Source organism: Ammospiza caudacuta, chromosome 17 (genome assembly GCF_027887145.1).
Source record: "Ammospiza caudacuta isolate bAmmCau1 chromosome 17, bAmmCau1.pri, whole genome shotgun sequence".
Lineage (NCBI taxonomy): Eukaryota > Metazoa > Chordata > Aves > Passeriformes > Passerellidae > Ammospiza > Ammospiza caudacuta.
In genome coordinates, this window is record NC_080609.1 from 11,834,938 (window position 1) to 11,847,458 (window position 12,521).

A 12,521-nucleotide genomic window follows, 5' to 3' on the forward strand; every position below is an offset into this window, starting at 1 on the left:
GGCCTAAGGTGACCCTGGTGGATGCCCTTAACCCGTGCAAAGAGAGAGGCACACTCAGCCCTGCCTCTCCCCAAGCAGGCAGATGACTTGGGGAAAAATCTGTTCCCAGCGGGAGGCAAGCATAATAGGTGATGAAATGAACTCTACCTCCCACAGGACAGATGGGAGAGGTGAAGCACGAGGAGGAAAAGCACGCTGCTGAGCCACAGAGAGCTGCACAAGCAGAGCAGAGGAAATGCCCCCGTTTGGGGGGTTTAGTCTGCTCGTAGTAAAACTGTACTCTGCACACTAGAGCTGCCTACTTCCTGGGACTGTGCATGCTTTCTCCTTTAAACGGGGTCAGACTCTGCTCTCCTTCATGCCAAGGCAATTCTGTCACTGCCTCTGGATCCCAATTGCAGCAAATTAATACAAGACCCTGTTTCCTGATAGGAATAGAGAATTTTCATGCTGCCTTTACCCTCTGAGTCGGACATGCAGAACTGGGCTCTCACAAACTGGCCTGGATTTTCTTTTTTGAATACAATGATAAGTTCCATGTTGGGTAGTGTTTTTCTTTAAGTAATATGCCAGATGGTCTGGGGGTGTGGTTTCTAATTTTATGAAGGGGGTTATCAGTCATCTCTGCGCTACAATATAGAGACCAAATCTGTCAGAATAGAAGAAAAACCTGCCCACTCTGACTTACAAAACTTACTTTTCCAATTAAAAATATATGTTTTGCATTGCAGGAGTGAAAATTACTGTTCTTCCTTCATTTTCCACAGATTCCGCCTTGTTACTCAGGAATATCAGACACTTTCTTCATGCATGCCTGATCCTGCAAACTCTTAGCCTACAAGATCATTCTTAATTCTCAAGTCCACCCACTGAGTTTAAACAGGGCTACTCACATGCAGAAGGACTGGCAATACCATGCACTAAAACGAGGGAGAGGATAGTCACTGGAGTGATTTTGTTCTAAGCCTCAGTTGAAACTGAGTACATGCTATAAAAGTGAAATATACCTACTGTACAAGCCCTCACTGAACTGGCTGTTCCCTAAAGGCAATTACAGCCCTAAGGAAATAAATTTCAGAAATATCACCTTACCAGGGACGACGAGAAAACATTTGATTTGCTAATTCAAGCTAATACTAAATATAGTAAACAGGCCTGATCCTGTTTACTGAGGAAAGCACAGCAATTTCAATACTCGATTAGTCACCCTGATAAGCCTTTAGTAAGAATTACTCACGACAGTAAAGTCTGCAGGACTGTGCCCAGGAAAAGCAACTGTGGGTAGTAAAGCAGGGTTACTCCATGAGAACCCAACCATGAGTAGCTCAGAGCACAGCTTAGCACACAGGCAAAAGCAGCACTCACATAAGCAAGAGCCGGGTGAAAGGCTGAATATTTTGGTTTTATTTTTTAATATTGTTTGAGTTCATGTCTTAAGGAATTACTGTTTCACAGTGAAATAGTAAAATATTTATGTCTCTTGTTTCTCTAATGGTCTCTAAACTGACAAATTGCAAGAAAACAGCAAAATGAAATGGGTAAACTTGTGGCTGACCTTCTCCATTTTTGGTCTTGCATCCTCCAGTTAATATTTGCCATGAGATAAATAATTATTTTCTGAAATAAATTTCTTTGCTACATCTACCCATTTATTCAGCTCCTGCCGTTGCCCCACTTGTCTGCCTGATTCACTTGCAACGGAGCCACGTGAACTTTTGCTCTCCTTCTAAGTGGTATTTAAAAATGAAGCATGTGCTTGTTACGCTGAGGTATTTGCAAAAATAACGTATTCTGGTAGCTACAGAACCCTGACTCAAAGGCAGGAGCAGTATGCACTATTTTAAAATGCTAGCACTCAGATCCAGCCCTTCTGCAACAGCAGCCAACTCCACCAAGTTCACTGGGAAAAAGATTTTAGCAGTAGTGCACTTGTCTGGTCCAAAACAGCCTTCAGTGAGGAAATATGAACTGCACACCCCTTCCCAGTTGTGAAAGTTTCTTTAATTTTGGTGATAAACAACTGTGATGAAGCACTGCTCTCCAAAAATAGTAAACCAATGCCAATCTGGTAATTACTAATTAGCCTCTATGGTAAAGTGTTGTGCAAGACAGAAATACTCCCATTTTCAGTGTAATGGGAAAATATTTGCTCTCTAATCACGTGAAAATTGAAAGCTATGACTGTAAAATACGTTCCTAGTGCATTCCTGCTCGTTAATAGAGCACTGCACAAAAAGCAGAGAGTTAAACTCTAGAAGGATCCCACAACTCTGAATGAAGGTGATTGAACCTGGCACAGACTTTACAAAAATACACAGCATATGGTTTAAAAGGAGATGGCCCAGTACCAATGCAAGCAAGAACTCATTCATTTTTCTCCATGCTTGTGCTTCAGCAAGATGCAGGCTTCCCCAGGGCACATCAAAGGTGCCGGGGTTTATTCTTGCTCTCTACTGAGAGAAGAAATCACCAGGAACAAAGTGCATCAAGTGAAACCAAATGATAAGGAACCCGGCAATACCATGCTTCTAGATCAGATTTACTGCTGCAACGATCAGTTAAACTGCACGTTCTCACTACACCCATTTGCATGCCTAATGATGCAGAAAATAACCCTGCACTATTTTATTTTGAAAAAAAGAGGAAAAAAGTGTATTTTTGAGGGTAAGCTTCATATGCAAGTTTCTGTTTAAAATCAGTGCGGACCGTTTTATTTTCCTTTTAATAAAGCCCAGCACTTGAAGAGACATTACTTCATTCATAAATATTGTTTCAAATATTTTAAATACCTCTAGGACAGTAGTTTAAAGATAACACAGCAACGCAAGACCAACAACAAACCTTACGGCAATTCTTCTCCGCTGCGAGACGGAGAGAGCTCTAAAAACACGGGGGGGGTCACAAGGTCCCTCTCCACCCTGAACCCCAGGAAGTTTCAATCCCCGATGGGCCCCTTGGCCGCCGCCTCGCTGTGACTCGCACCCGGGGCCGCCCGGCTCTCGGTGCGGTGCCCGCACGGGGGTCTCGGGCGAGGCGTGCGGGGAGCGCGGGGCGAGCGGGGCCTCCCCCCGGGGCGGCGGCGGCCGACGGCGCGGAAGGAAGGAGGACGGGACTAATTTACCTACGGAGTCAATCTCCAGGAGGCGCTGCAAGTCGCGGATGCTGTGGATCTCGCTGTGCGCCAGCCGCTCGATGAGCTCCTGCGGGATCTCGGCCTCCTTCAAAGACACACACACCGCGGGTCACCGCGCAGTCCCGCCCGCAGTGCCGGGCATCCGGCGCGCCGCGCCTCTGGGCTCGCTGGGGAGGGTGCGGGGTGTTTGCGAGACATGCGGGGATGAAGCAGGGGGAAAATCCACGCGCGCATCCCCCCACAGCGCTCCGCGGGGCGCCGGAGCGCTCCCGCCGCCCCCGCCTGCGCGCCCGCGGGGGCTGCGCGCCGCCCGCCCGACTGCGCCACGGCTCAGCGGGGCGGCAGCTCCGCACGGCCCCGCCTGGCAGCGTGTGCCCGGCAGCGCCGAGCGCCGAGCCCCGCCGGGCGGCTGGAGCACACCCCGGGCAGCCGCTGCCGGAGTTCGCCCGGGCGGGTGCCAAGTCCCCCGCGGGCGCGGGCTCCCCCGAGCCGGGCGGCAGGAGGAGGAGGAGGAGGAGAACCGCGTCCCACGGGGCGCCGCCATCCTACCAGCGCCCACGTCGCGGCTGCCGGTGCCAAGCAGACCGGGTCCCGGGAAAAGTTAGAGCCGCTGTGCAGCGCCGAGCACCGCGCTCGCCCCGGCCGGGACCACCTGTAGCAACCCCGGGACGCGGCTCCGCGCCCCCTCCGTCCCCTGCGGGCAGGCGGGCGGGAGAGCTCCCGACTGCTCCGGGGAAGATTCACAGAGCGGGGAGCGGCGTTTTGGGGCGCGGGGGATTCAGCCAAGTTCTGCCCGCGGCACTAGCGGTGCCCGCGGCCGCCGTGTGCAGCGCTGGGCGCCGCGGGGGCGGCCCGGCTCCGCGCACCCTCGGCTTCCGCACAGCCGCAGCCCGCTGGCACCCGCGGGGCGTGGATATTTTATCATATATTTATTATATATATATAATATATATTATATACATATTAATTCTTAAGGGCGGCCAGCAGCCCGGGCGCGGAATGCACGGTCATTCCCCTTCGCTTCTGCCATGCATGAAATGGCAACTTGCTGCCAGGCTCGGCCGCGCAGGGCTCGGGGCAGGGCAGCGCTCCCGGCGGGGCCGGGGCGCGGGGATGCCCGCGGAGCCCAGGTGGGCAGCCCGCTCCCTCCCCGCTGCCCTCCGCCGCGGATCGCCCCGACCCCCGGCTGCGCGGTGCCCCGGGGACCGGCAGCGCAGGAAGCCGCTCTCACCTACCTCGCAGAAGGTAAAGGACAGGTACCCAAAACCTATCAGCAAAACGCAAGCCCAGGTCCTCATCGCGGTCTAGTGCACTTTAGACACGGAGGGAAGGCAACGCTGATGGAGAGGGGCTGCAGGCCGGCTCCTGCCGCGCAGGAATTCAGTACCATCCCTCAGGGGAAAGGCAGCGGGGTGGCTCGGGGGTCCTCCGCATCCAGGGTAGGTCGGGGCTGCCCGGGGCGGCGGTGGCTTAATGACGGCGCGGCCGCTGTTTGTACGTTCCCCTCGCTACGGGAGCGTGGCTGCTCTCCCTTCTGCCGCTCTCGCTCGCTCCTCTTGGCTCTTAGGACTAGACCAGCCGGTACTTCTGCATATTTGCTTAGATCAGACCAAAGTGAAACCCAAGGAGTCGATCCGGAGCGCAGCCGAAACGCCCATCACCTGTCTGGGGCGGCTGCCCCCCTCGCGCGGGCGGCGCTGGGGCCGCCTCCCCCCGCCGCGGCCGCCGCTCCGCGCCGCGCCGGGACCGCGGGGCTGCGCTCTCCGCCGAGGGCCGGCCCCCCCCGCCGTGCCTGCCCTCCACACCCGGCCCCTCCGCGGAGAGGGGAAAAATCAAAAATCTTTATTGATAAGGAGAGAAATGTTTCTCTTGCCGAGAATGGTCCCGCTTCCCTCCCCGGCTGGGGCGAGGTCAAAAAATAATAATTAATTAGGAATAATAGCAGGGACAAATCGGAGCGGTATTGCAGGATCTCGCGGGCTGCCTTGGTGCAGTTCCTGCTCCACTTTGCACGGGAGAAAAAGACGGGAGGAGGAGGAGGAAGGAGGGGAAAAAAAAAATATATATATATGCAAGAAGGTTTAAATCCCAAGGGGATCGGAGACGAACTGCAACTCCAGGCAGAGGGAGGGTCGGGGCTCGCTCCGGAGCGGTGGCCGGTCTGGAGCGTGGCCCCGGCGAGGAGCAGCATATACCGCTCCCGCCCTGCCGTGCGCCGCCCCCGCCCCTCCTCCCGGGTACTCCCGGCACCAGACCCACCAACAACAAGTCGTGGGGGTGCCGGCAGCTGCGGCGCCTGCTCCGGGGCCAGGGGCTCTGCCCACTGAGAGGGGAAAACAAGGAGTCGGCGGCGGGCAGGGGTCGGGGGGAGCGGGGCAGCCCCTGCCGCCGGCCCTCTGCGGCACCGGGCGGAGGGGCGGGCGCTGCTGCGCAGCAGCCGCCGTGTAACCTGGCGGGCTCGGCCGTGTGCTTTGCCTTTACATAAGGCAGAGCGGATCGCCATGGCCACGGCGCGATCGTGTGTGCGTGTGTGTGTGTGCTTTCTTATCGTTGTTATTCTATTTTAGCGGGGGGGGCCTTGCCTTTTGCAGAAGGGGAGGGGCAGAGCGGCGGAGGGTTGTGGTGTGCGGCTTTTAACGTTGCTGTTGCGGCGCAGCCTTCATTGCGAAGGACAACACACACGCGCAGCCTTGAGGAATACAAAAGCACCCCCAAACTGCACGAGAGGCAGGGGGGGCGGTGCGGGCGGGGGGCAGCGGAGCCCTCCGCCCTGCGGCACCCGGCTGCGGCATGCGCGGGCGCGGGGCTCCCCGCCGCGGCCGCGGGCACGCCGCGCCCCGGGGCTCCGCCGCAGCCGGACCCAGCCTCCGCAACTGCCCGGGCACCCCGCAACTGCCCCGGATCCCCGCAACTGCTTCAGCACCCCGCAACTGCGCAACTCCCACAGCCCCCCGCAATTGCCCCAGACCCCCGCCCTGGATCCCCGCAACTGCCCCGGCCCCGCACTCCGAACCGATCCTCCGCAACCGCAGCCGGCCCGGGCCCCCCGCAGCTCGTCCCGAACCCCGCAGCCGGCCCGGGCCCCCCGCAGCCCGTCCCGAACCCCGCAGCCGGCCCCGAGCCGGCCCAGCTCGCGTTCCCTTCGCGTCCTCCCTCCTCGCCGCCCCGGAGAGAAATTGCCCCCGTTCCCCCGGCGCGGATTGGCACAAGGTGCCTGCTGCACCCTGACATCTCCCTGAACTCATTGTGATTTAAATAACAGCCCTTTCTCATCTAAACAAAGGTTCTTAATAGCAGATGCAAAGAATTCAGCTCATCTGAAAATCCAATAGCATTTAAGTGGATTAACTGCAATAACACAACTGAGGAGTGATACTATCCTTCATGGAAGACAATAGACTGTAAATGCACAGCCAGGGAGACTTATCCTTTCATCTCTGAATTTCCTTCAGCATTTCAAAAGCGAATGCTTTCTAGAAGCCCTGAAGGGGTTTGCACGCTACTGGCTTGGACATGCTTCTAGGAAACAACCTGTGCTTTAATGGGCACTTTGCAATTGCATAGAAGTTCCCACCAAAACAGAAGTGGCCTTTCAAGTACGTTTAATTCTCTCTCATGATGTCATGTAGGCTTACAGGGTGGTCTCCAGGACCACAAGGGGGGAAAAAAAAGGTGGGGGTTGAAAAGAGAGAGAAAAGGAAAAGAGATGTAAAAGATTTGGAAGCACTTTAAAAAGGAGAATGCTGCTGCTTTTTTTTTTTTAAGACAGAAAATGCTGAGCCAGTGTGGAGCCATTCTCAAATGCCTCCTGATATAAAAAAAATGACCCGAGTGCCACACTGCAGCAGAACTATCCATGCAGGGCAGGAGGAGGCAGAGCAGGGCAGGACACTCTGGTAGTGCCTTCACTTTCTTACATGCCAGAAGTAAAAAGCAATTACTTCAGTTAAGAAAAAAGTCTCATCTGCACAGTCTCATTTGCTGGGGTTAAAGAAGCAATTCTTATGGTCCGTGTTGTCATAGTAATAAAAAAAATAATTACTAAACAGTGAAATAGATTCTGACAGTACCGGCTGGCTGAGCATTTAGTCCTCTCCTTCCTTTCTTGGTTGGCTAGTGCATTTGGGATCAGAAGTGCTGTATATTTGTAGCTCTTGCTAGTGGTATTTCATTGCAAAAGCCAGCAGAGATAACTCTTGTTTTATCTTATGGTAAAAAAAAAAAAAAATCTATGCAGTTTTGATTTTTCTTATATTCCCCTTATTTTACAAGAGACATACTGCATCAGCATCTTTTTTTAATCTGTCATTGTGGAGCTCAGATAAGCATCTTTCCTCTGGGTCAAGTTACACTTGGAGTAGCTTTTAACATTAGACTGTTTATAGGGATCATTACAAATATTTGATAATAATGCAAAATATGTAAGATCCCAGAGGAGAGCAAAGACCAGGAAACATAAATAAAATTCACACAGATTCTGCAAACAACTTCATACTTAGGTTGTCTGTCTGGTTACAAAACACATTTTGTCCTTGTCTATTGTTTGATCTAAAATTGCATTTGTTGCCTCTAAGTCCCTACATACAGCTGTGTGAAAAACAAAACACCAGTGCATGTTTGCTTCAGCACGGCACCTTCCTGCACATCTATTGCACATGTGTGCACCAAACATGAAATACCACCTTTTATGTAATACCCACAAGCCACACATGAGGAAGGAGTGAAGCATGGCAGTTCCAGGTTTAAAAGGAAATCAGTACCAAGAACAGAGTCAGAAAATTAGATTTTACACTTTTTTATTTATCTGAGAGCAGCGAGCAAGATATTGCTTGTCTAATTTAAAGCACGCACTGTTAGAAGTCTCTCAAATGTCAGGAATTATAATAGAATTACACCATGACAGAGTGTTGAGAGGGAGGATTCCCAGGGTTTGCACAGAACTTGGCATGGGGGAAGGGATGCAGAAGCTGACACGAAATGAGACCACGTCAGTGTCACCAGAGCTGCTTTCTGAGGGTGGAGTCACTGAAGCCAGGGTGCCCCAAATCAGGCTTCCAGCACCCACTACAGAGCTCATTTAAATCTCTGCTGGCTCAGCTCTTAGGAACACAGGCCAGGCCATGCAACAGCACCAAGTGATGTTTCACAGATGCACACTGGGGCTGGGGGAAGGTCCCTGGGAGAGGTGCAGCCAGGAACGACCGGCAAGGTGGGCATGGTGGTGCTCAGAGGAGGCTGAAACCATGGACAGCACTGGGCTGGTTCTGAGATGGTACCTGAGGCGTCTATTTCAGAGCTCAGGCTGGAATGATGCTTGTTTGACCCTCCTGACAAGTCTTGAGGTTGCAAGAGGAATCATTTCATTGCAATGACATTCCTTGGGAAACCTGAGTTTTTTCAGATTTGATTTTAGTGGGGTTTTTGCCTCACAGATAATCCAGTTAAAATTAACAAAACAATGGGTTTGGGTAAGGGTTTTTGTTGGAAGAGTGGCCTGCTTTTATTGCAGTGTGTGTTTGGGGCTGGCCAAAGCTGCTCAGTGTGTTCTGCAGGGTACATCCTGCCACCACATCTGTCCTGGCTCTGGAAAGGAACCATAGGAAATACTCTCAGCAGTTTGGACCTGCACCATTCTGTCAGTGCCCCACGGTGTATAACACAGGATAAAAGTGCAGAACATAAAATCCAGAAAGCTGGACGGGAAGATCACCAACTTTGGGTGGTTCCTCTCTGGTTTTGAACATTTTTTTTTGGCCTGTAGCTTCAGAGGGGCATGTGGCCATGGTGGGGGGAGGTCATTTTCCTGCTCTGCAGCTCAGTTGCTGCCTGCCTGTGGAAAGGCATGAGGCTGGCGCAGGTGCAGGTGCAGTGCAGGCAAGGATTACAAATGCAGTAGGCACTGGTGGCAGACACACCATTCCCCTTCCTGAATCTCAGCCCATAAAGAGCAGCAAGGAAAGCTGCAAGGAGAACAAGCAAGGCTGTTATTATTCCAGCTAGTGCACCTACAAACATTATTTCCTTCTTTTCCAGCTCTTCCTTTTGGGTCCTTGCACTGGCTCAGTCCTTTTGGCTGAGTTTTGTTGTCTTTGTAACTTTTGTTGGTGCAGCTTTCCAGATGCTTTCACAGTTGATAATTTTCTGAAATAGTCATGAAATGCAAATCTGCTACAAGGTTTCAGCTAAGAGGAGTGATCAGGAGTGGTGTGGAAAGATGTTATGATGTCTCTGCCCCAAACACAGAGGGTGGCCGTGGCCAGCATCCACTTATGTGGGTTGACACTTAAACCTACAATATTTCTGGAAATATTTTGCTCTGCTATGAATGGGGCAGGGTCCCTGTTGAGCTGATCCTCCACCCAAAACTGCCCTTTTGACTTCAGTGGGGTAAGACCCAATTGTCTCTGGAGTCATTACTTGGTTTAATAGCCAAGACACAGTTAGTAATGCTCTTGCTAACGTGCTCCTCTCTCCCCCAGTGCCCAGCTGCTCCTTGCCCAGCAGCTTCAGCAGCACGGCTGAAAGTGAGGGACTGTTTGACCTTCCCTGCTGCCACAGCCACTGCTGAGTGACACACACTTCACCTTCAGGGCTGGAGCACGAACTGGCAGCCCTGCCAGCCTGGGTAGCAAGATACCATGTTTAGGCATTAAACTAGGCCACTTGCATACCAGCACTGGCCGCTATTTTAGTGGGTATATGAAGCTGATCCCTGCTCCCCACCCCTGTGGGACAAGGGAGCTGCTGTGAGTGAGGGATATCCTCTGCCTGGTGGATAAAGCTATTAAAAATGGACTGTGTTTTGTCAGGAGTATGTAGTTCATCCAGCTGAATGACTGTAAAAGTACCAGCCCAGCTTAAGGTATGCTGATACATGCTGTAAATGAGAGCACTGCACACAGGGCTCGGCCCCTGGGGTCCTGTGCGTGGTGTGCTCATGTCTCCTCAGCAATGGGGGTGTAAAGCTCTTCTCCTCTGACTCAAATCAACACCACTTGCAGTGATTCTGTGGAGACCATCCAGGATGTAACTCAGCCACGCTAAGTACCATAAAATTGTGATATTATTCTCCATTGTTTGTAGCTTGGAGGCCTGTAGAGGCCTAGCTTGGAGCAGTCAGTTTTATTAAGCTCCATCCAAACACAGTGAGATAGTTGTTCTTCCTGAAGAATTTGTGTTCTCAAAGTGTGAGCCGCCCCGTTTGTGTTCTTGTATCCATGCAACCTTGTTGCTCTTACATTACACATTTGTCCTGTGAGATTCCCTCCCTTACAATAAAAACTCACGAGAATCATACACACATTTTCAACTCCAAGCACTCCAGAGACTGCAGGATCCAGCAGTACCTAAAGGACACAGGGGATATGGAGGCTGCTGTAGTGGAATTGCTAGCTTTGAACTGCAAGTGTTTGTAATGGCTGTGAAGCTTCCTAATTGAATTTCTGACCCTTTTTGTCACAGAAACCTAGTTAATATAAGGGAAGAAGAGCAAGTAAAGGATTGGTGATTGGTTTGCTTTTTTTTTTTTTTTTTTTTTTAACAGAAACTCCAGTGTAGGATTTTTTTCATTTTTCTTTAAATTTTCTTAAACCTACAGCAGCCTGATCCTCACATGGTCTCAGTGACTGTACATCATTCAAGGATCATACCTGAAGTCACCAGCCCAGAGTAGTATCTTTACAGAAAGGCTTCATGGAGCCCATGCTGAGTCTCCAAACTCATCCTCCCTGACCATTTCCATCCTTTCAAGACACACTGGTATCCACAGACCCACTGATGGTGGTGGTCAGACCAGAGCAGGCAACCCATGTTGTGGCATCTGCTCCTCAGCAGAAATTCCCAGGGAATTCAGTGCTTTCCATCTCCTTATTCTCAACACTTTGTACTTAGGTGATTTCTTCCTGAGAGCTGATAAAGATCTTTCATAGCCATGAGGCACATCAGTAATCAGAAATGCAGGGAGGATGGAGAGAACCTGCCATGGGGCCATGGCCAATCTTCAGGTGAGAAGCTGGTAGCAACCATTCCTGAAGCCCTTTTCTCACCATCTTGGGACAAGTTTTATCATTGCTCTGCTAAATTTCAGATCCAGAAGACCTCTGAGAAGCACCTCTGGTCACATCATTTGGCTGTGTCACATGGAGATGTCTTAATGTGGTCTGTCACCTGCTAGCCACCATCACATGGTCCCTGTGAACATGTTCCTGATACACTGCTGGGCTAGAAAGGGACTATGCACCCACATTTACACCAGAGCTGGTGTAAATTGTTCTTGCAAGAAGTGAAGTACAAAACCATAGATTTGTAGAATCATTTAGCTTGGAAAATACCTCTAAGATCACCAAGTCCAACCATCTTCTCCATCCTATTGAACCTAGCATTTGTTTACCTTTCAGCAGTGGCTTGTGATGCCATTCCCATCAGTTGGGATACAGAACTCCCTCTTTCTTGGAAGTCAGTGAGGAGTACAGTGTTAAAGCTGAGAGCAGGCAATGGCCCTTTAAGCATTGTCTGTTTAACTGTAGCACGATCTCTCCTGCACTCCAGTGCTTTCCATAAACAGCAAGCCATCCTGGAAGGGGAGGGAGAGGATGATAAATAATCCTGTTATTCATGCGACTGCGTTCTTTCATGAAACTGAGAAAAGGCAAAATGAAGTGGCGACTGCGAGGCTGAGAATGAAACGTGAGGCAGTGGGTTGTGTTGCTGCATTTATTTGGGGCTGGAAGAAAATCTGGAAAGAGAAAGGTGAGCAGAAAAGCTTTAAAATGCCAAGAAGAAAGGCAAGAGACAGGACATAAAAGAGCAGCTTTCCCTGCATTTGTGTCTGGGCTCACTGCTGGGGCTGGCTGTGGTTCTGTCTGTCCAGCAGCAGCTCCCACAGAGTGGCTACCTTTGCCAGAGGTTTCCCTGTGTGTGCACCTTGTGAAAATTGGGAAGTGGGAGATGACAGAGCTCCAGTAAGAACAGCTGGGCAAGGAGAGATGCAAAAGTGAGCAAACCCTGGGAAAGAATCTCATAGAACAACGAGGAAGCAGAGAATAAACCTGTTTGCTGAGGGTCCTAGCAAATGAGCTATAATTATTTTTTGTGGGGCAGTTATGGTATTGCCTTCGTCACCCTTTGCATGTGTGCCAGAGGTGCCTCCCCAGTTTGTGCTGGAGGTGCCCACGCTGCAGCCGCTCCAGTTCTCCATCTGTGCTCTCTGTGCATCCCCTGGGCCCTGAGCTGGGACAGCTGAGGCACAGGCATCCCTCATCCCATCAGCCCTGCTCGTGGGCAGCCTCCCACCGAGAGCAGGGACACACAGCTGTGGGGAACGTCTTAAACCACTGCAGCTGTCTGCTCTCTGCATGTGAGCCACAGCCCTCCATCCCTGGGATGCTCC

The 12,521-nt window shown here is 51.5% G+C and overlaps 1 protein-coding gene across 6 annotated transcripts in view; it reads right to left on the reverse strand.

Moving 5' to 3' along the window:
* The window catches only part of PDGFA (platelet derived growth factor subunit A), a 35,097-nt gene extending 29,903 nt beyond the window's left edge, over positions 1 to 5,194 (reverse strand). Inside the window, exons 1-2 of one of the 6 annotated variants that reach the window (XR_009275436.1) lie at positions 4,369 to 5,189; positions 3,122 to 3,218 (exon numbers count right to left, since the gene is read on the reverse strand). Coding sequence is in view for 4 of the 6 variants with exons in the window: in XM_058815964.1 (XP_058671947.1) it covers positions 3,122 to 3,218; positions 4,369 to 4,431 (160 nt within the window). In the remaining 2 variants the exon portion in view is untranslated. Of the gene's footprint in view, positions 1 to 3,121; positions 3,219 to 4,368 lie in introns of all 6 variants that reach the window. The other 5 variants (XR_009275437.1, XM_058815964.1, XM_058815963.1 and 2 more) reach the window with 5 other exon arrangements.
* Between the last annotated feature and the right edge of the window lie 7,327 nt (positions 5,195 to 12,521).